Source organism: Chiroxiphia lanceolata, chromosome 3, assembly GCF_009829145.1.
Source record: "Chiroxiphia lanceolata isolate bChiLan1 chromosome 3, bChiLan1.pri, whole genome shotgun sequence".
NCBI lineage: Eukaryota > Metazoa > Chordata > Aves > Passeriformes > Pipridae > Chiroxiphia > Chiroxiphia lanceolata.
The window spans coordinates 12,612,004-12,636,394 of NC_045639.1; the positions used below are offsets into that span (position 1 = coordinate 12,612,004).

General features: G+C 40.0%; 1 protein-coding gene across 3 annotated transcripts; it reads right to left on the reverse strand.

Annotated features, from left to right (window-relative positions):
* Positions 1-788: 788 nt before the first annotated feature.
* On the reverse strand, positions 789-24,391 carry C1D (C1D nuclear receptor corepressor). 3 transcript variants are annotated; one of them, XM_032684393.1, is made up of 6 exons: positions 24,283-24,391; positions 7,129-7,232; positions 6,005-6,151; positions 4,667-4,733; positions 4,149-4,204; positions 877-1,343 (listed from the first exon to the last, which is right to left on the reverse strand). In XM_032684393.1, exons 3-6 carry the CDS (start codon positions 6,149-6,151, stop codon positions 1,167-1,169), a joined length of 447 nt encoding a protein of 148 aa, XP_032540284.1. In that variant the 5' UTR covers positions 7,129-7,232; positions 24,283-24,391; the 3' UTR covers positions 877-1,166. The 3 variants fall into 3 exon arrangements, with proteins under 3 accessions (XP_032540283.1, XP_032540285.1, XP_032540284.1); XM_032684392.1 differs by lacking the exons at positions 7,129-7,232; positions 24,283-24,391 and adding an exon at positions 14,179-14,254 and having other exon boundaries at positions 789-1,343; XM_032684394.1 differs by lacking the exons at positions 7,129-7,232; positions 24,283-24,391 and adding an exon at positions 13,479-13,645 and having other exon boundaries at positions 796-1,343.

The following is a 24,391-nucleotide window of genomic DNA, read 5'->3' on the forward strand; positions in this document are numbered from 1 at the left end:
TCCACATTCTGCACTGCACAGCTGCAGTACAATGCTGTGAGGACAGTAACCATCCGCTGCACATCATCCAGCTTGCAGCTATACTGGATTCTTCATTCTTACCATATAGTCTTTAACATTTCCAAACCACTTTTGTGGACTGCTACCCAAACTGCATTTTTGTGAACTAAACTGTTTTATTTTTCCTTCATAAGGGTACTGCTAATTGTATAATAGCTTTTAGGTAGATAATTGAGCTTTGCATTGCAGTGTATTGAGAACTAAACCCACCTATCACACCTCCTAAAGGGCTAAGCTTCACATTTTGAGGAAAAATACAGTGTTTGCAAGAAAGAGTAGTGGTTTTTACTGCACCAGAGGACACTTTCCCTGATAAAGATTTGATAAACACCAATGGCTGACCACACTCCTACCACCTCAGAGCACATTTCTCAGAGCATCAGCAGTAAGGGACGAGCACTGCGGCCAAAATTCCAATGAAGTTCCTGCATGTGCTGTTTCCTAATAGCTGTCCCCAGCCTGCTCCTTTTTTTGGACCCTACAAACTGCCCTTAGGGGATATCTAATTTTTCCATTGACTAGACATGGGGGCTTAGAATGGAATCCAAGCTGTTTGCTTGTGGCCCTTGAAGCTCTGTTTTCTCAGAGGGAGCAGAAGTAAGGGAATATGGCATAAGTTCAAGTTCAGAAGCTGAAAAGGAAACAGTTTAACACGGCAAATAAACCTTACAAAACTCTACAAACACAGCATTTCACACAATGCTCTTTCATAAACACCACAGATAGGATAGCATTGTTTGAAACATTTTAATATTCAGGAGATTAAGGACATATAAAAAAGTGTCAATAAATCATTCAGTAGTTAAAAAAAAAATGTAATTCACAGGTATTATAAGCAAAACATCACTAGTATTTATTACCAGCAAGTGTATGTCAGGTCTTTATCATCTGGGTAATGAGATGTCACTCAAACATGCACCCAGTGGCACTTTTAGATACACATTCAATGCAATTGCCTCAGTGACAAGTGTTCTGGACAAAATACAGTCCTGTAAAATTCTTAAGTATAAGTTAATCTGTTATACAGCACCTCCGTGAGGTGCATGCAGTATGCAAAGCAATTCAAAATAAGTACTAGGTGTCTCTAATTTGTATAAAACCAAGATTTAGTCCTTCTTTCTCTTTTTTCCTTTAGCAGGAGTTTTGGAACTATGTTCATTTTCTGCATTTGGTTCCCAAAGTGCATTTTTTACAAATCTAGAAGCAGCTCCTTTATCGAGTCTGGATGCCTTTTTCTTGTCTGTTATTTCTTTGACCTTGTTCATGTATGTTCTTATTCTCTCCTAGGGAGAAAAAAAAAAAGAAAAAGGAAAAGTATATTTCAAACCATTCTTCCAAGATTGCAGCTAAAATGAATTAATGTGTAAAAGTTGTCCACACTGTACACTTCTATAATACCCAGAAGAATAGCACCATTTAAATAAATATACCAGGCTCTTTGCAAACTTGAGACATCCCCTTTAGCAAACTGTCCATCACAGGTACCTGCCATACCATCTGCATGACATCCACTGTAACAGGAACACAGTGTCCTACAGACATGAAGACTCTGCATCTAATCTACACTGAAATGAGAACTGTTCTTGCAAGCAAAGTTGGAAAATAAATTACTGAACTCAGTTTGGCCTACATAAAGATGGCAAAATAATATTTAGATATGACAGATTTATAGATGAAATATACTGCCTACTGTCTACAAAAAAATTATATTCACCATGTCCAAGTAAAGTCAGAAAGATGTTACAAGCATTACACACACAACTACACAGAAGTCTATGGCTTAAGATCCTGAAATGGTCAAGGGGACTTACCAATGAACTTATTTAAGGCAGCCTGAAGAATTTCCAGTTGTACCAGAAGCTTCTTTTATGACCATAATAACAGAAACAGCCTGTTTCCACTGCCATTCCATAAATCAAGGGGATACTTTCTTGCCATCTTTGCCCACCGTAGTCATTTGGTGTCTATGTGGGGGTTTTTTGCACAACACATGGTTTGGACTCAGCCCCACCCAAGTATACCCTCCCAGTTTAACAATCTCATTTCTGTGCCTACTCATCCTCATCTACTCCTGAAATAAATAAAGAAAATTAGAGAAAATTAACCCCTCTAAGATGGAAATCCCCCTCTGTTAAGTGCCTGCTTCTCTTCACTGACTAGAGAGGACACTTACAGTAACTCAATATTTAACAGTTTGGTTGACTTTTGATTTCATGTCCACATATTTAGCCTAATATAGCCTTCAAGTGTAGGGCCTTTAGGTGTTAATGTAATACAAACAACAGTAACACATATCTACACAGATATGTAGCCCTTTGCCTGATACCTGATTTATAAACGTGGATTAACAGAACATTTATGGCTACTGCTAAAATAAATGTTGATCTGTAATCCACACATTTCTCACACAGCCACCATCACCTCTTTGGATCTGGAACAAAAGCTACAAGACCTACACTACAGAATCTGATTTCCAATTGTTCAGTGTCCATTATAAGCAACTGTCAAAAACTTGGCCTCCCTGTCTGTAGCAAAAACACAGCTTTAACGAGGAGGGCTTTACAGGGTCTGAAATCATGATCGACTGTAATATTTCTTTGGTGGCTGAGGTGGCTAATGAGAACAGATGGCAAACCTGCATGTATCAACATGGGAAAAAGGAGCTGAAAAAATGTCAGTGTGACAAAAGAAATGAATTCTGATAGCCTGAATGTGAGTTTTATTAATACAGTTTGAATTCCTGTATGTACACAAGGAGAGCAATTCTAAAAACAAAAGAATCCTGACAGAACACTCTTTTTTAATTCCCTTTCCACATGAATAAGAACATCACAATGCTCTTGGAAGGAAGGAATGTGCATTCATTCACCTTGGAGCTTGCAAAAGGAAAAGAGAGCTGGATAAGAATCTAGGCTGCGATAATTCACTCATTCTTTGGAGTTAAAACGACTGGCAGTTGTGAAGTAAAATACCAGCATAAAATATCCACAGCAGAAGAGATAAAATTTTTTAGTATCATTAAATTAACAAAATATTCAGACACTATATAACATAGGAGGAACAAGAAACTGACTGAAAGCTCATGAAATATTAACTGATGTATTTTTTTAAGATGATACAGTCTAGACTACTGAAAACCTCACAAAATTAAAAATAGAAATATTCTTGTTATTCAGGCTGGCTTTCCACACTTTGCAGCCCTATCTCCCATTCCACTGGTTATGTAAGGATTACATTTAAGGTGAGTATTTCACGATGGCCTGGATTTAATATTTCCATTTACATAGGAATTAAAATGGGTAGCGAGAAGTTTTGATTTCTATTTTTTCTTCAGGCTAAAATGATTTGATATTTTAAGTCAGCAGAATTTTTGAGATAGCCGGCCTTCTATACTGTAGTCATGCATCTAAATGGAACATAAAGACAAACCTAAAAGATTTATTATACGTTGTAAATATGTCACTAATGCAGAGTTACTGGACAATACACATACAACTGGTGCCAAAAAAGCTTTTAGCTTTGTTGCTGAACTGGATTCTTTACTGCTGAGAAAATGAATTAATGGAGGACTTGGAAGGGGGAGGGAGGGGGGGCTCTTTCCCGTCTTCGCCAGTAAATCACCCACACTCTACTTTTAGAGTCATACAAAAGTAAGAAAAGGCAGCCTCAGAGATTAACATGATTCCAAGTATTTATAAGAAAAAAATGCCATACTGGAAGTTATAAATTATTATCAGACATGTAACATTTTTCCATTTAACAGATACAAGTGAAAAGCTGCTCTGTTCAGAACCCAATTCTTAAACAAAGGTAGAAAAAAAGACAAGATAAGATGATATCATTCATCATCTTGGTTTTTTCTCATTTCAGCAGACCCTACAACTTTACTTTAAACAGTACTGTTTGGAACTAAAAATATTACTTTCTTAATTTAGAGAGCCCAGCAGGGCACAAATAGTTTATAACACCATGTAGCATATGTATGCTATTATAGCAACATATCAATATTAAATGTAGATATAAACATTTCTTAACTTCTATATGGGCTAAACGTCCTGAGCAAGATGCATGCAGTGTAAAGAACTTACCAGTTCTTGTTTCACTGGATGTTCCTTTGGATTGATTCCCTGAGTAGCCAAGTATACTACAAGAAAAAAATATGATTTTTTTGAAACTGAAGTCTGTCATGACTGAGGGCCCAGTCAAGCAGTCACATAGGAAAACTGCAGTTTCTACAAAATCATTACTAAGAATTGAAGTTAACTATGTTGTTAAGTATCTGGCAAACTATTATCATCAAATGTTGCAGCTAAAAACCCCCTGAATAACTGACATGATTAAACTTTCTGCCCTTAAAAGGACAGAAAAGGTTGCCACTAAAAACCAGAAACATCTTCATGCATGTACAAAGTCAGTTTTTCTAAATACAGATTTTTGATTTGGAGTTTCAACATCATTTACCTTACGGATGGCAATAATGTGGGTCCACAGGGTAACCACGAGTTTTTAATTATTTGGCTAAAATATGATTATTTAATGTTTGCAGCTGTCTTAAGTGTTCAGACAGCAATCATAAATACTACTCTTTCCTCCTACCACTACTTACCCCAGAACATGGAATTCAACGTGTACACCGAAACCAAATCCAGCTTTGCTTGCTCAAGAGGATCTAACTAGAATGAAAAAAAAAAAGAAGACCACCACATTTGCACATTTTAAGAAAGATATGCACAGATTTTATAATTGTGAATGTATTAGTCAAAAAATACACACGGAAGGAGCACATTTTTGCACAAGTTCACTGACACCATGTTTATGCCTATTTCCATGCCACCACAGAACCATTCTCTCCTCTCCAAGTATTCTGTAATTTTCCCAGTCTGATTTTAAATGTCACAGTCCCACACAGCCAAAAGCAAAAAATCTCTTGGCATGTAGCTCTGGACTACTATTCCCATAGTCAGAATAAGTCCCTGTTTTTCCACTATAATTTAATTCAAAATAGCTGTTGCTATCAATGGAAGGGAAAAAAAAAAGTCTTAAGATTGCTGAAAAACTCAAATGTGAATATACAATGAATGAATGTTAGCACTATAATGTGTGTTCAGTGCATGTTGGAATATTTAGGGATGTAAAGCAAAGGAAAGAATAAAGGTAATGAGGTTTTTTTTTTTTTCCCCTTGACTGTCAAAGTCAATTTATTATTTCAGTCCTACAGGATTTCCAGAAACTCTGATAACATCATTGTACAGCTCACTAGTTCTAACATGGATACTGTCAAAAGATCTGTGTTCTCAAGACTGTTTTCTTCATAATTTATTTGTGTAAGAAATCCTCTTAGGATAAAGAAGCTCCCTCATGGGCTGGCTTTTTCTTGCCCTACAGAAAGAAATACATGTAGCTTTAAATGTTAAAAGATAAGAGAGGTTTGTATGAAGTTCTCAGGCAGTACCTTATGCCCTGATAAAAAGCCACATTTTAGAGACTTATGCTTATAACATACCTAGAGGAGACAGCTCAAGCTCTGCAAGTCTAGACTTCCAGAATCAGATCAATCCTCACTGCTGTCAGTTCACCTTTATATCTCCCGGGTACACAAAGTTCCATTAAGTTTGTTGCGAGGAAGTCTGAGACAAAAACGTGAGTGCCCTCTCCATTATCAAAGAGCACTCACATGCACTTCAAGGAAGGTCAGGAAATAAGCCAGAATGTCCTCTACCTAAATGACTCACTGGTAAGATCATCACTTACTACCATGTGTTCAGTGTTTAATTGTAAGACTATTTGGATATCTTAGAAATGTAAGAGTTTCAAATAGTAGGTATCAAGGGTAGGAAGTGTCATATTTGTTTCTGAAAACCTAACAGACCCTTTTATTTCAGTTCAGGTTCCCAAGTATTCCTGTATTAACAAGGAAAAGGTTTTCAAAAGGAAGATTATTTACCTTTTGCAGAAGCTCGCTCCTGGAAATGGACATCATTGTCTTCAGCATCTCATCTACAGAACCAAGAGATTTTTCAAATGCTGCGAGATAATCATGAATTTCAGTGGGGTATTCTTCTGAAACTATTATCATCTCTGACATTTCCATCTGAAAAGAGGAAACAAAACTAATAATCCTTTTCATTAGGCACCTACAGAGTCAAAAGACTGTATTTTACAATACAAAGCATTAGCATTTATTCATTAAACATTATAAGAAATGCCTACTTGTGAAGACTTCTAGCAGGTTATGTCAACAGTGACACAGTTAAAAGGTCCTGTAATTTCAGGGATATCTCCTGACTGCTCTGCAAAATGGCATGAAGGAGCACTACAAATGACATGACTGTAGTACCTATTCTTGCAATGGTCCCAAAACAGTATTTAGCTTTTATGGCCTGTGATAGAAGGAATTAGTTGCTTGTTTAAAAGAAGTGCTCTATAAATCACACTATATAAAGAGCTACACCAAGCAACAGGCAGGACACCAGGAGAAAAAAAAAACCACCAAACAGGGATATGGCTTCAGCCTGTCTTAGGAACAGACATTACTTCAGCTTTACAGTGGTATTCAGCACCAGTTATGTCAGGGTCAGTTACATCTTCCAACGCTAAATTTAGCAGTTGGTCAAAAAAATTCTTCTTGTGAACCCTGTATCCACTTTTCTGAATTCTCTATGGGGTATTATAATCTGCAATATAACTCTACCCGTAACAGAGCTGAGTTGATTCTGGGATTTCAGCAATACTCTGGATATCTTGCAGACACATCAATGCACACCCAACTGGGAAATAAGATGTGAAAAATCCCAAAGCAGCCCTTTTTTGATCCCAGTAAATTATAGTACCATGGCACTGGTGACTGCCAAGCCACCTGCTGGCTTATAATCAATATCTTTAATTCCTCTCAAATCATAAATCACGTATTATCTTTGAGATTTAATGTTACTTAGGGCTATGTTATTTTCTACAACTTCTACGATTGAGCAACAACTTTTGGAACATTCTAAGGAAACAAGAGAAGAAGAATATGCAATTTTCCTGCCCATTTGGTGAGCTGCATCACCAAAGGTGAGGTGGGAACACCTGGATCACTGCAGTCTTTCCTACTTAGGTTGAGTGTGATAATCCCACTCCCCAGCTGCTGAGTACAGAGGGCAGGAACAGGAATTGAAGAGGCTGCACTTTATCTATGAACACCAAAGCCACACGGTCAGTGCAAACAGCAAACAGCTGTCAAATCACTGGAGTTTGTCTTAGATAACAATTTTATCTTTCCCTTTTCCTGGCAAGAACATGGTATGTGTGAGAGAGGTTTTTTATTTATATTGCCTCTTGGAGTCAAAAGGAAGGAGGTTGGGAGGAAAACCAGTGTGGAGCTACTCAAGCCTGTCTGCAACTCCAGTTTTAACCACACCAGTGTGATTCCAGAAATATGATCAGCCAATTAACAAGCCCAGTTTCACTGCTGTTGCTTGCATAGTTAAGAATTACAACCCTACTCAGCTGCATGACTGTTTGTCCTGGTCAGAGTTGGTTTTCAGACTGAGTACAGAATCACAATGCCAACCACAACTACTGGAAGGTTCCCTCCCTACCCCAGCATGTAATCCACACATGTAAATAATATTTCAGTCAGCTGCAGCACACCTAAGCAAGAAAGCTGACCTGGACCTACAAGATGCTGCCCACAGAAAGGCAAAAAATACCACTACAATTATTTCTGACTGTGTTTAATTCTCTCCTGGCCACCTGTTCTATAATCACCCTTGTTAGACTGATTAAAAGGGTTCAGAAACAATGTTTGTTGTTAATGTTTAGTCATATGATACAGCATTAAAAAAAACCCTCAAAGCTACAAAAGAAACTAGATTTTTCCAGTTATTAGTACAGTTAAGTTTGGTCAGAAGGTGTCTGTCCATACACATTTCCTACGCTTACACACAGAGGGAGAGAGGTGTAATCCAATCCAAGAATAATCTGCAGAGTTTACCATCACTGCAGCACTTAACCTGCTATGGTCTTAATTTGATGGACAGGCAGGAACATAGTGATAAATTCCAACTTTGCTCTCTCCCTTTATCAGTGTATCCAGCACCAGCAAGAATAAAAAAACAACCAGCAAAAGCCTGTAGCATGAATGTGTTATCAAAACTAACTCGAGCTGTTTTACAGCAGTTGTAAGAATAAAGTCACTAGAGGATATTTGATATTCTTTTTGGACTAAGCTAGATCTAAAGAATAAGACAGAAGAACAGGAAGATAAAAGGAAAGATAACAGATACACTTCAAGATACATTTTGCTCTGATTGTTGTCTTATGAACCAGACAAAATTAAGTTTGTCCTGATATCAGAAAGTATTCATTTGACACTGTCAATTAGCAAGGAAAGGGAAAAACATGCACTGGACTTCAATGGACTTCATTGATAAATCCACTCCTTCTGCCCAGGGAAGAGGAAGAACTTGTTGAATTTGTGTTTTCTGTTCATTTCAACAGGAACCAGCAAGTTCCTACTCCTGCTGTGTAGGGACCTCTCTCTTTTCATCACACTGTTGTTTCAGCATTGCTAATCTCCAAGCAGGATATGTTACAGTGCTGGCACATGCCAACAGTAAGGCAGCCTAAAATAATTCTGATAACATTAAACCAACAAGAGTAAAATTACACTACATTAGAAAACGTGTACACCGGAAACTCCACAAAGTTGTTTCTGCCAAAATTAATATGCAGGTTGCACAGTCACACCTGCAGAATGACCAAGCCAAGGATGGGAGGAACTGAGACCACCTCAGTGATTCCCTACACACACCTAAAGGCTATACTGCCCTCAGTAATTATGTCTCTGTCATTAAACCACTAACACAACCTTCCTCAAACCTTTCCAAATGTTTCTCTATGTATTTCGAACAAGCAAATATTTAAGTCAGTTCCTGAAGTTGATGTTTACTAGGCAGGTTTTCTGTTTTGAATTTACTGATTTTCAAGCAGATTTTATTTGGCACAGAGATCCCACTTTAAAAATTAATGATAGTAGAAATATTCAGATAAAAGAAGTAAAAAAATCTTGCTGAGTAAGCATGTGCATAATGGGGAATTCTAAAGGAAATAACACAGCATTTTCATTATCAAGCAGTAACACTTACAATGCAGAACACATAACCTGTGGTTTTGTGCATGAAAGTAATACTTCACAAGATCTTTCATTTTGAGAATGCAAAGGAAAGTTCACAACCCATAAACATAAGAGAGAAGAGGCCTACTTTGATTAAGGGCAAAAAAACAGTGATGAAAAATGTGGTCTGACTTCATAACATCAATCTACCAGAAACAACTTTGCCTTTTAACCCTGAGCTCAAAACTGCCATGTAGTTATTGGGGAAAAAAAACGAAAAATATATATTTGAGGGAAAAAAAGGACTTTAAATTGCAAAGGTAAAGCATATTCATGAGAAAATTTATACATTGATTGCATTTAGGTCTGTCAAAAAATGTTTTACAAAATGAGTTTCCACACAGGTAGAAAATTTCTGGATACACTTAAATTTCTGAAAGATTCTAAATAAATTCTCATTTATTCAGAAACATTTATGTAAACTTATGCTTAGAAAACAATGAACACCTTATTTTCTTTGCAGTCAACATACGAATAAACATATAAACCAGAACAAGTAAATACACTGGAACCACAAAAAGGGAAGGGACGGACATTATTAATGAACCACAGAAAAGACACAAATATGAAAAGGAAAAAGGGAAATATGCCATCTTCTGCAGTCCGTATAAAGAAGACAAGTGACAATCAAAGCAGTTTGCTTGTAGTAATAATGTGGCTATTGATCTAAGATACAACCAGGTTCAATGCTGCATTAAGGAATTTTAAATAAAAACAAACAAAATACAGATGGTTGTGCACAATACAATTAGCAACTCTACATTTCTCTTCCGGAAGAATGAAAAGAACTGCAGACCTCTTTTAAGAAAAGTAAAGCCATGACTGGCATACAAAGGTAAGTAAAGGAAAAAGAGAAACTGCATAAAAGCACGTGGCTTTTATGAATATTTTTAATATACTCTCATGCTTTAACACAAGCCTTAGAAAGTAATTGCCAGCTGGCTTAAAAAGCAAAACCAAACTTCCCTTCCTGTCCACCCCCACAGCTAAACTCTGTCATACTGAAAGACATAAACTCTAATTAGGCCCTGGGTACCTCTATGAGAGATTTTGCTGAAGACAAATGGGAAAAGTAGTGGAAGCTACATGCATCTGTCAACATGGCAATAGGAAACCCCTTAAGACAGAATTAAAACATGCTCAGTGTTAGTGTCATGCACATGGCTTTCAACTGGAATTAAAATTGCAAGTTCAGGATAAAACTTGTGTATTTGGAATATTTTGTAACATGCAAACCCAAGACAAAAGTAATTTGGCGTTCTAAATACTGCAACTCACTTCACACTTCATGCTTATTCTTACATATTCCCTAAGCATTAGAAGGCCTTCCCTCCATACTGAGCTCAGATCTTTTGCTTTTTCAGATTATTCACCTAACAAAAATCAGATTAGACTTTCCCTCTTCCCGTGGATATTTACAAATTACATAGAGAAAACCGAAACCAAACCTTTTGCTCAGGGCATATAAAACCTGCTCTCAATTCAAAACAAACACATTAGCAACATCAATAAGACAAATCAAGTCTGTCAGCTCCTGAAAACTGGCACTGTTCTCCTTCTTGTGAGTTCTGACTCACAGCCTGCAGTGAACACAGTGGATGTGCAAGCACAGCAAAGGTGTCCCTTCTGCTCTGACACTGTAGTTCACTGCTGTGGATGTAGAACAGAACAACCAGCATCCTAATTTTAAAGCTCCTAGAGATCATAACTAAGTTCTTTGGCCACAAACCTCTTTTGGGCAGAGAAATCCACACTTGCAAAACTCTAAGTACAACAGGCTCTCATCTGTGACAGACACTCATTACTGCTGATAACAAATAATTACTTGCCCACTGGTCATCATGGTGTCCACAGAACTGTTTTGCTACTAATGCCTTTCAAGCCAGCTTGGGGCAGCTGGAGAGCACATCTAGTACAGTTAGAGCTCTCTTGCAACACCAACTCACAACCTTGTTTGAAAGAAAGATTTCCACGGCAGAAGAAAAAGGGCCTACCACGAAAAATCAAGCACACACCAACAGGCTTACCTTGATCCCCTTAAAAATATCCCAACTCAAGACATGGTAGTCAGCCAGTGCACAATTTGCACTATACTACAAATGGGGAACAGCTGAGCAATCATTTTTAACCCTGCCTTCAAAGCCAGGATCCAGCATCAACACGTGCACAGAGCCATCCTACAAAGCAGCTCACAGCCACCAGGCTCCTGCTGATGCCTCTGAGAAAAAGTCTCTTGAGCTTCAAAGGATTTGCAAAGTTTATTCTGATCTGTCTTAAAAGGGGATTAAAATTTAAAGGGAGGGGATAATATTTTTGAGGCTCTCTTACACTTCAGCGCATGGCAGATATCACATGAGAAAACAGTTATCTCAGCTTGGCTCAAACAACCCACATTCACCACAACCCCATCTATACCCACACAGACCACGTCTGATGTAAACCTTCAGCTTGATCCTCACAATTCATAAAACATTTTTACTCTCTGTAATCAGCTGTTCTAGATTCCACATCTTTGATGGCAAAGTCGTTTCCTCTTCTGAACAAAACCAATATAACCTGGGTCTTGTTCAGCTCCAACCTGCCAGTACCCCCAGCAGTAAGTACAATGATAAAACCATCTTTCTTCAGGTATGTCCAGAACACTCCTTCCTGAGAGGTTTTCACAAAAGCTCTCACACTCAGAACTATGCTGCCACAGCTCAGTTCAAGGCTGGGGCTCTAAAGTGATGCTAAGTTTGTATGTCTAAACTGGTCTTTAAAACACACACTTTTGGTTGCACTGAAGCTACCAAGTTCTCATACAGCAAAAGATGGTCTCCCTGGACACAGCAGTTTAAACACAGTGGGGACAGCAATCAACACTGAATACTTCTGTCCTACCCAAATTTGCAGTGAACAGGAAAGAGCCTGCCTCCAGTCTGCAGCTCCTGTATGCTCCAAACCATGGGACTTTACAACCTCTTCTAAAATTTACTGCCACTCTCCACTAGTATCAGCACCACAAATATCCACAATTAAAGCAAGGAGTTTTTTATTCCTTTTAAACTCTTGACCACTTGCTTTGTTTCCTTTAGCTACCAGTTCTAAAATGCATGAAAAAGCACTTTCTTCTATCAGAATTCAATTTCCTCTACTTGCATTTTGTGCAGCACCTCTCTGTACAGTTTTGACCTCAGTGTATTTTGGCTGTTTGCTATTTAACTGTGCTAACAAGGACTCTGACACTATTAAAAGCATATTTACCCATTTTTTTGGTTTGAACATAACACCAGTAACTGTGGGATGTTGTGTTCTAAGCATTGTCTTCTTAGAACTTATCTCACTAACGCAAGAAAAAAAAGACCAAAATCTCTTCTAACTGTCCTCTAAACAGAATTTAAGAGCTGATAACGTGAAGGAACTTCTAGAGAACACCATGCATGGGAAATACTGTGTGATGGCATAACTAAGTGTGTCACATATCCCAAGGCCCTGCAGAAAGCCTCACAGCAAGCCTGCATGAAGGATGGAGAAAAGGTTACAGTGAAAATAAAGAGCTCAGATAGAGGTAATCAAGTCTGCGACCTCAAATCTTTCATAGTCTGTTATCCCATCCCCTTGGCACCATCTTTCAAGTCAATAATATCAAGCTTCCCTCTCACCACTCAAGCAGTGACCTGTGTTTCTTCTTTCTCAGCTGCCTTTTCAGCTCTGATTTTGCAACATGTACCACAAGCTGTGGTGGTCAGTACCATTCCAGTGCACTGTTTAATTATTTAGAGGAAAAGCAGATCACAGATGATTCTAAAGTGATTCTGAAAATCTTAAACCGCTTCAAAGAGAAAAGGCACCTATCTGAAAGGTTTGTGTGACTTTTGCACTGCATTTCTAACAGGAAGCCTAAAAATTCTATCAATTACTTTCAAGTTTCTGAGCATTTTTCTAATTTCTTTAGCAAGGGTCACACTGCCATGGGATTAGCAATATCCGAGTATTTTAGATTGTTATTTTATATTTTTAAAAACCAAGAAATGTGCCAGACACCTTTCAATTTTGATTTATAACCCAGATATTCCATTTTTTGTTTGTCTCAGAAATTAGGCCTTTAAACTGGCATAATGTAAATTTTAATTTGCAAGCCAAAGTCCCTTCTAAGCTTTAGAAAGCTGTTACAAAGTGTAAGGAAGGCAACATTTTCACCCTTGTAGCAACATGAGAGAACTGGAACAAGACCTACTTTGCTACAAAGTACTCGAGCTTAGTAGTTTTAAGTACCACCTACCTTTCTGTTAAGGGCAAAAGAGTGCTGCTGAACTACTTTAGCCACGGCCTGTACGTGCAAACTGTATCTTGTCTTTGAAACAAACACTCCTCTTACAACAGCTAACAAGGTCTCAAGGTTCCCTCAAGTCTATTTCAACAGGAATATAACAATTTACCACTTAGAGCACAGCCTAAAAAAAAAAAAAAAAAAAAAAAAAAAAAAGCCAGTAGTCCACATCCTCTTTTTCATGAATATGTCATCAAAGCCTATAGTCCATATTCTCTTTTTCATGGATATGTAAGCAAAGCCTATAGTCCATATTCTCTTTTTCATGGATATGTAAGCAAGTCACGCATTAAAACATGTCAAGCCATGTAATGCCACGTGCATTAAACAATCAAGGCCAGGTTGGATGGGGCTCTGTGCAACCTGGTCTAGGGGAAGGTGTCCCTGCCCACGGCGGGTGGGTTGGAACGGGATGACCTTTGAGGTAACCCTTCCAACCCAAACCATTCCATGACTCCATAAACTGCGTTCATTACGCCCACAACCAACACCAGCAGCGCACACCACGTGTCCCCCCCCCCCCCTTGTGCGCGGCCAACAGCGGCCCTGACTCCCGACAACGCGCTTCCCTCTTTGCCAAGGCCTCGGGAAAGCCCTAAGACCCCGGGAGGCTCCCGGGGACGCACACACGGGGGTCTCTCCCCGCTCTTACCTGGGGCCTGGGGCACTCGGGAACAGCGGCAGCGGGGCGGGAGCGGCGCCGGCGCCCGGCGGTGACGCCACGGGGCGGGACCGGGATACGGGAAAGGGGAGGGATGTGACGGGCCCCCCGACAGGGGAAGGGAGCGCCCGAGGTTCGTCAGTAGGGTGACAGCGGTCGGAGGGTCCGCGAACAGTCAGAAAATTATACACTTGGCGCGGGAATCGGTGTAAGTCCAGTCCCTGAGCTACTGTATAAGCGCACGGCAGTGCTGCTGGGATAACGGGGTGGGGCGAAAGGGAAGGGAGGAAGAGGTGGATTGATGGGGAGGGAGAGGGGCAGAGAGGGAGAGAAAGAAAGATGAATTAAAGAGGGGGAGAAAAAAAAAAAGAAGAAAAGGAAAGAAAATAAAAGAAAGGGAAAGAAAGAAAGATGAGTTAGAGGGGGAGAGAAAAAAAGAAAGAAAATGAGAGGAAAAGAGAATCATAGAATCAGCCGGGTTGGAAGGGACCTCTGAGATGATCAAGTCCAACCCTTGAAGAAAAAGAAGAAAAGAAAGGAAAAAAAAAAGGAAAGGGAAAAGGAAGGAAAAAGGAAAAGAACGAGGAAAAAGGAAGGAAAACAAATGGACAAGAAAAGAGAAGAAAAGGAAGGGAAAAAAAAAGGAAGAAAAAGGAAGGAAAAGGAAAAGGATGAGGAAAAGGAAGGAAAAAAAAGGACAAGAAAAGAGAAGAAAAAGGAAGGGAAAAAAAGAAGAAAAGGAAGAAAAAAGGAAAAGAGAAAATAAAAGCAAAAGAAAAATTAAGAAAAGGAGAATAGAAAGAAAAAAAAAAGAAAAGAAAAAAAGAAAGATAAATCAGTCCCAGTCCTGGTTCCAGTGTCGATCCCGCTGATGGGATGTCCAGGGCCCTGAGGGACACTGCCCAGCTTTGGTGGGAGTTGCTTTTTAAGGATAAGTTTCTCTGCCCTGAAGAGGTTTCTCGCTTTCTAGGCAAATTATTTACCATGCACAGTCCATTCTTTCAGACCTTTCTGGAAATGAGTCAGAGGGCTTTGGGGATCTTGAGGTGTCTTGATCCTGCACTCGGGCTGTACTGTGTTCTGCTTATCTCCAGAAACTACAACAAGGATGTTTGCCCCAGAACTGATGATTCAGTTGGCTCCAAAACCATCCAGTTATCAGTGTTTAAGGCATACACATTAGCCCCTTGTCTTCTGGGATTCTACAGTGGGGAGGGAGATGCTCTTTTGAGGCAGAAAACACGCTTTCCAGCAGCCATCTCCTCTGGGTGGAGGAGGTAAACAGCTGGCACAACACATCTCCAGCTGTTCCCAAGCATTCCCAGATGCTTCCTGGAAAAAAGGAGGCACAAACTGAGTTTAGAGATGGTACCAGAATGCCAGACATCACACGGAGGTATCCTAGAGATCAGTGCCTGTTCCTGCCTGAGGCTGCACATCTTCACCTCACCCTCGAGTGAGGGTTGGTTTCTAATGGTTGTGTTTTCCACTGTGTTTCTCCTCAAGTCCAGAGGAGGCCACCAATATGATTAGAGGGACAGAGCACCTCTCCTATGAGGGAATTGGGATTGTTGAGCCTAGAGAAGAGAAGGCTTAGGGGTGACCTAATTGTGGCCTTCCAGTACCTGAAGGGAGCCTAAGAGAAAGATGGAGAGGGACTGTTTGCGTGGACATGGAGTGAGAGAACAATGGGGAATGGATTCAAACTGACAGAGAGTGGGTTCAGATTGCATATTAGGAAGAAATTCTTGACTGTGAGGGTTGTGAGGCACAGGTTGCCCAGAGAAGCTGTGGGTGCCCCATCCTTGGAAGTGTTCAAGGCCAGGTTGGATGGGGCTCTCAGCAAGCTGGTCTGGTGGAAGGTGTCCCTGCCTATGGCAGGAGGGTTAGAATTAAATGATCTTTAAGATCTCTTCCAACCCAAACTATTCTATGATTCTATAATATTTCAGCAAATAAAACCAGGTTCAAAATGCAGTGGAGTAATAGTGTTCCACTGTGAGAGCTGGCTGACTGGATGATGGTACCAACACATCTGTGGCTCCCAAAGATAAGATCTGCTTTTTACATATTTACATTCTGATAAATAGTGAAACAGAAGTCAGTATCTGCATCAAAAATACTGCCATTACTTGCCAAAGACCTTTTTCCACCTCCTTTCTATTCAAACAGTCTTGTTTGAAGCTTCTTGTAGCTCAAGTCTGCAGCCTGTCTCCTCCAAGGCAGATCAAGATAAGATCACTGGAATGCTTCAGGGAAGAGGGCCTGCTCTTCACTGTAGGTTATGCAGGAGTGTGTATGTGGCTGATTAAGTCGTGGCTGGTTGCCTGAAGGGAATGTGCTGAGCTGGCTTGCTCAGTATCAGGGTTTCTAGAGGAAGAGAAGAACAGGTCCAGCCTGGAGAAGGATGAGGCTGGGGAAAGGTGTGTTTGTGGGGGGAACAGGAATGGAAGTGTAGGGTCTTGTCTAGCTTCAGCGCACCTCCCTGCACCTTCAGTGCAATGTAGAATGCTGCAAAAGTGAGCTTCTTTTTAATAAGCTGGCTTACATCTGAGTGCTATCCTGTGTTATTCTAATTGAATCAGTATGAACTGCAAATAAGAGTCTCCCTACTCCCAGTTGGAAGCATATCTAAAGATCTTCAGAAGGAGTAGTTACTTGTTTACATCTTGTCGTCTCCTTTTCCTCCAGGAGATTTGGAGGTTTAGGGTTTCAGTTTCAACCAAAAAGGGCTGAAAAAGCAATACAAATATTTATATATATATATATTTGTAACAGAGTATTTTTGAAAGCAGCAAACACAGGGATTATTTAAGAACCTTTCAGCTGTATGTGAGACACACATACAGATAGTAGAATCACTGGGGTAGGGAATAACATCCCTACTCTCTGCTAATATTTTAGGGTAATAACAATACATTTAGCTGAATTTTCATAACCATTTCTTATTTTCAAAAAACACATTCTTAGTTATTTTCTCATGTTCATTTTTTCTAGTATAACTACAGAATTATGCAGTGTAGGTAAAAGGGAATTTAGGAGAGATTTTTTTTTTCCAAAAAAAAGTCAGAAATGCAAACCTGAAGGGTAGCAGAGAATTAGCAAGACCTGCACTCATAAATAAAATAATACTTTGCAGTCCCACTGTGCCAAGTGCCTACAAGGATGTCAGAACACTTAACATATGTTTAGTTCATTCTTACCTCAGTATTCACATGTCACAGGTTGGGAAATACAGGGAGGGAACCTGATAGACTAATTGATTTACCGAATGTTAGGCAGGAATTGTTGCCAGAGTCTTATTTCCTAAACCCAATATTTTGTTTCAATTACAAGATCAAAGGAAAATGCAACACATGCTGATCAATGTTCAGATTCAGCCAACTCTGTTTGCAGAAGATTGTAACCATGTAAAGCATTAATGCAGTACAGGTTGTACTCGGTATTTCTTGATCATACAGTGTGGCTCTGTCTCCTTCTACTGGTTTACATTTGTTATAGATGTGCTACTACTGGCTCCAGACTACTACAGATTTATAATTTTGTTCAGTTAACTGGAGTTCCTACACTGGTACCACAAGTCTTGGAATTTCTCGAGACAGTTCACGCAGGGGATTATTAGGTATATAAGCATTCATTTTCTGTTTAAAATGGCTGTACTGATTGTTTGGTTTTCAAGAGCAGAGAGCGAGGAGTTAAGAATTTGCATTTATCCCAGCCAAAATCTGATTGAGATACAGCTCATATAATTCAATTGGTTTATGCTGGTGCCACTCTGAAAATATATTATTATTTATATATGGATATCTATACAAAAATCTATCCAAGAAAAGCTATATTGCCATCTGGTACTTAATGGAAGCCATTTCATTTGAGAGGCCTCTGAAAGATTATTGATTTTTCTCTATCATTCCCAAACCAACAGAAAAACAACCCTGAATATTTTCTCCAAAGTAGTCAAAGTGACAGGCATCTTTAACTTAATTACTGCTTTATTATGATGTATCTCATTAACTGTACATACTATATAATGACTCCCAAGGAGTTAATGTTCTTTGTGGAGCAGATATGGAGGCCAAACCCTGTAGTCTTGACCTCACTGGAATCATTATACAGCCTGGATCATGCAAAGCACCACAGCATGATGCACAGACCAATTGTGGCTACTCCAACTCCCAGAAATAGTGCCACTGAAAAAGCTTTGGGAGATGCTCATGTAGAAGACAAGGTAAATTTTAGAAAAATGCTGTGAATATGGTGTGAATACAAGGCAGGTTACTAGAAGCTACTTTTAACAAAAGGGTTAATAAATCATTAGCAGGATAAAAATACAGACTCTAAACCAGACCAAAAGCAAAAGGTGGTTGCAATAAGCATCTGTAATCATCCTAAGGGAGAAAATAAAGCACTAGAATTGCTTTGTCTGCAAGTCCAGCTTCCTCTGACACTAATCGCTCCTTTTGGCCTTCTAATGTGGGTCTAAATGAGAGCATCAGAGACACTTTATTAAATAATTCAGCCTTTCTAAGCAGACACTTTTATCAGGTGTCCACCATAAGCCCTTTCTAGCAATTACTGGGAAGCCAGTACATCCAAACACAGAGAACATTCCCTTTTAGTCTGTCAGTCTCTGCCTTAAACCTCTAGAGATTCAGCAACCATGTTGAAAATACTAAACCAATGCAGGTTTACATGGGATTAAGTCAATGAGAGTATAGCTACGCTGTCTTGAGACTACACTGAGAAATTTTGTTTTACCTCTGGTCGGTCTGTAGCTTATGTTTTAAGTGTCTAAATAGGCAGCATCACATTTTAAACTGTTTCAAGAGTTAGTCTGCACCTGAGCTACAAACTGTTTCGTGACAGTTCTTGGCCTAGCATGTTTAAAATCAGGTTATGGCCAAAGTACATGTAAAAGCAGAGTATGAAACAGTACCTTTTAAAATCCCAGGTCAGGGCGAGCTGACCAGTTTGAGAGCTGTTAGTGTGTGTAGCACACCTGTGTCTGAAGGGTCTCAGCCACCTTGGGCATTCTGGGACAGGCGTTTTGTGTTTGTGAGGGCCCATTTCTTTGCAGTGTCATCTGATGAATTTGCAATCCCGATGCGTGGGCAGACCAGCAAGCTGCCAGAAGAGGGTGTAGCAGGAGTGAGCCGAAGCACCAGCATCCATCTGCTCGCCAGTACCTGCCGGCTGATGAGTACTTGCCCCCCTCGGTGGAAGACGTTTCCTGTGGTAAATCAGAAGGCAAACATTCCTAAAAGGACAGTGACAGGCAGCTGCCTGGCTCGATGCCATTTTTGTGGTAATTTATGCCTCTGCCTGAATTCTGCTGAGACCAGACATATGCAGGGAGGGAGGGCAGGGATGAAGATTTTAGGGTGATTTATTGTGATGCAGATGCTGAGCCCAGGAGGAGAGACCAAGGTATCTGGCTGCCAGGTTTGTTTTTCTTACTTACAGAGTAAGAAGGGGAAGAGAGTCTCGAGGCTAACCCAAAGGATGTCTTACATCTTCAGGAACTAAAAAACCTGTAGCAGTGACATTAAGACAGTGGAAAAGAAGTGTAACATCCAAAATTTTCCATGCTGTGATACAGTTTGCTGAATTTGTATGGCCAACATATGTGGATGCCTAAGCCCAGGTGAACTTAGACTCACCTTTCAGTTAAAATGCTCTGGAAATACCTTTTTTTTCTGCACTCAAATTAAATTAGAATGGCTTTAAACCTGCTAAACACAGAGTCTTTTTTCTTATGAAAACATAACATTTCTAATCAAAATACAGATGTAAAAGTACATGGAAAGAGGGAAACTGAGCTTGATGGAGCTTTGTTTTAGGGAGAAAAAATAATATAATTTAATAAGACTGGCTTAAACCCTCTGATTAAAGCTTTTTTAACATAGATAGGGAGGATGAGATCTACACTGAGATAGTGATAGTTAGTACAGATCAAAAGAGCTTGTGTTCATGCCAACTAGATTAAATGACAGGATGTGGGGAAGTGCTGGGTACCATATCTGGTTACTAAACATACAAGGCTTTATTCCCTATATATCAGGTTATATGCATTTATATATGGAAATTATAGAAATAAATTGAAAGCAATCTACCATGTGTAGAGTATTTGTTCTGATACTGTTCTAAGATTGCATTTCTTCTAATTAGTATGTAAAGCTTTAATTTTTTTACAGCTGTCTCTCTTACTAAGATTGTAGAAGTAAATTGTATTAGAAATTGAGGTTTATTTTTAAGTGCATTAGCATTCCACTGGTCTCACTTGATAACTTCTGTGCATAAATTCAGTAGAACCATGTATTTTATATTCCAACTTTGTTTCAGCAGGAAGCCTAGAACAACTTTAGTAGTAAATTAAACTTAAGGCCCAAATTGTAGTTGTCATTTCAGAGGGGCTTTTTTAATATTTATTTATCTGCACGTGGCCCCTGAAGAGGCAGGATAAGGGACTGAAGAGTCTTTTGCCTAATCCAGTGTGGCTGCTCTTGTGTTTCTTATACACTCTGCAAACAGCAGGAGGTGGGAGGAAGGGAATGTGAATGTCAGGAAGGGAAAACACTGCTGGATATGAAGATGCCACAGGCCTGTGCCACCACACACTTCTGCAAGGCAGGAGGGTCTGTCCCTCACATCTGCTGAACAGGCCACAAAGTCCTGCCTGGTTGAGCTACACCAGAAAGAAACATAAAGGAGAGTTTCTGTCATCCCTGCAGGAAGACTGATGACCAAAAATGAAATAGTTTAGCGTGGAATGCAACTGAACTGAACGGATTTCATTAGCTGCACCTGCCTTTTACTGCTATTTTTCATTGTTGCTGCAGTGCTGCCTCTAAACCTGAGCCTCATGGTGCTCCAAGCTGGGAATACTCCTAAGAAGATTGTCTCTCTTCCAGAAACCTGAAACAATAAGCAAAAGACAAAAAATGAAGAGAGGAGGAGGAAAAATCCTTTAGTACACTGAGGACATAGCTAGTGTTGAATAAATTCCTGTCAGACAGATGCAGGACAGGCTGGAGCAACGTGCCAGGATGATGAGAGCCAGAAACAGCTACGACAGCAGAAGAAGAGGTGCAAGATACCACTATGCTTTGTGACACAGGGATGGAGGCAAGAAGGGACAACTCCCTTAGCCTTCCCAGCAATCCCACAAACAAGAACAACTCAAGGTTTGTGTCACATGTAGTCATCCATGTCTGTGCAAAGTAAGGATAAAGAAGCATTTTTGTGCTGATGCAAACGTTCCCACAAAAAAATCAGGTCCTTGATGTTTTAGGTAACACAAATTTTGCCATTGGTGGGTTTTAATGTAAGCAGCCTCCTCCTGTAAAAGAAAGAACTGGAAGCAGCAGGGACGTGGAGACTTAAATAATAATTTACTTGAAAAAAAAAGTAATTTCAGCTGCAAGGCTGTAATAGTCAGTCTGACAGTGGGCAACTGATACCATGCAATCTGGTAAACAGGTTGAGCTACTATTTCTGAGCCACTGCCACAGGAAAAGGTTCCATCAGGTCTTGATTGCTGTGCAGTCCTGTGGGCCTTACTGCCATTCTGCAAGCCACACATCCTCTGGCTTCAGAGAATGTCTTAAATTTTCATAACCTTAAAATCCCAAGCAACCTAGGAGAATTTGCCTGTGCTTGTTTTATTTATGTTGCCGATGGGCTTTTCATAGTGAGGAAAAATATTCAGCTTCACTGCCATGCTTAAGAATCATGTAATCATACAATTGTTTAGGATGGAAAAGACCTTGAAAATCGTTGAGTCCAACCATTAACCCAACACTGCCAAGTCTACCACCACTAAACCATGTCCCCAAGCACCACATCTACATGTCCTTTAAATACCTCCAAGGACTCCACCACTTCCTTGGGCAGCCTGTTCCAATGCCTGACCATCTTTTCCATGAAGTAATTTTTCCTAATATACAATCTAAACCTCCCCTGGCACAACTTGAGGCCATTTCCTCTTGTCCTATTGCTTGTTACCTGAGAGAAGCCAACCTTCATCTCAGTACAACCTCCTTTCAGGTACTTGCAGAAAGCAATAAGGTCTCCCCTGGGTGTTCTTCAGGTTAAACAACCCCAGTACCCTCAGCTACTCCTTGTAAAACTTGTGGTCTTCTACTAAAGACTGAGGCAAAAAAGGCATTAAGTACCTCAGCATTTATCGTCATCCTTTGTCACTATGATTCCTCTGGCATCCAATAAAGGATGGAGATTCTCCTTGGCCTTCCATTTTTTGTTAATGTATTTATAGAAGGATTTTTTTATTGTCTGGCAGTAGCCAAGTTAAGTTCCAGCTGGGCTTTGGCCCTTCTAATTTTCTCCCTGCATAACCTCATGAAATCCTTGCAGTCCTCTTGATTTGCCTGCTCCTTCTTCCATAAGAACAAGGAGTAGCAATTGTGAGACTTCTCCAGCTGCTTATGGAATATTTCATCTGCCTCTTCATTCTGGATAACAGACTCCCACCAGGATATCTGCCTTGTGGGCCTTCTCCCAATTCTTACCCATAAAGACTCAACCTCATCATCACCATCATTAAGCTCCAGACAATCAAAACACTCCCTAACATACAGGGACACCCCAGAAGAAGGTCAGGGTGTAATACAGAGTCTATCAGCCTTGGGTGGCCTCCTGCCACAATGAAGCATATTACGGGGAAGAGATACTCTGCTGTGATCCCCTTTTCCACAGGATCCTGCAAAACTTCCCTGCCAATTGCTTCATTAGTGGCTGAGGAGAAGGCAGGCCAGAGCATGGGGCAGATCCTCACTGCCCTTGAGATCCCTGGATACTCTTGCAGCCATCAAGCAACACTGACCCACTTCCAAGTGTCCTGTGTGGATGACGCTGTACAATTGCAAGGGCAGGATGTGCTGTGGGAAGCAAGTCCTCCCAAAAAGACCAGCAAAGAATGGAAACCTTCTATGGCCAAGGTCATCACCAAGTTGCCAAATAGCTCTGGCCAAGAAATCCCACCTGGTCTTTCCTCTGGGCTGAACCTGCACTGCCACAGGCAGTCCCACAGCTTTACACTGCACTCCAAGGGATTCAGCTCTTGGCTCCTGCCTGAGTCAACAGCTGCCTTTGCCCAAAGTACCGGGACTTGGGTTTGCTACTACAAAATATTTTGCGTGCACGAAGGCTTTAAATACCCGCTAAACATACAGACTGTGGTCTGGACATTCTTTGAGGAGTGGGCAGTTGTTCTGCTCAAGAGTGCAGACTACTGAAAATTCAGCAGTAACAGCATCAGGAGTAAGAAAATGCAGGCTTAATAATAGGAGAAAAAAAAAGTAGTAAATCAATGTATTTTTCTGGCAGTTTGTCAATACCAACTTTAGACATCTTCATTATAGTGATGAATATGCAGGCCACAAGTTCTTCCTTACTTCTTACTTATAAATTACTTCTTACTTATAAATTAGTCATCTTAGCCAAACAATCCCTGTTTGCTATCAAATCTACTTGATGGCAATAATTTAGGGAAGATGAGCTGAACTGTATTGACAAGCTGTATCTGCTGGCTCTGGAAACAGATGTCTTTCTTTTTCTATGCAATTCCCTGTCTTCCTTCTGTGCACCAGTTCCATAATAACCCTAACAGAATCAGTGGTTGTGGAGAGGTGAAGGCACCGTATTGTAGCTTCCCATACAGAGTTATAACTTGTCTTACTTTGCTTAAAATTCAATCCAAGTCATGGCTAAGCTCTAAATTACTTTTTTTTTTTTTTTGGTGATGAAAACTATCTATTGTAGGCCAAATACTGACTACATACATGCGCAGAAAACCTTGGAGAGCTGCAATCTCCGAGGACAGGTACAAACGGTGAAATTAAAAGTAACTATATTGATGTGGAAAAAAACCCCACAAAACACCAACAAACAAACCTGATTTGTAGTAGTTGGGGATTTGGACAACACCTGGCTAACAAAAAGAAAGAAAAAAACCCAACCCTAAACAACAAAAAAACCCACAAACAAACACAACAAAAAACCAAAAACAAACAAACAAAAAAAAACAAACCACCAAAACCAAACAAAAGCCCCCCCAAAAAAAGCACAAACACGTACTTATATTCTGGCTGCAGCCTTGCCCATAAACAGATTTTTCTCTTCCATGAGCACACAGGGATGTTTTGCACAGGAAACAAGCGACAGCTGCCAAGCAGATACACTTGTT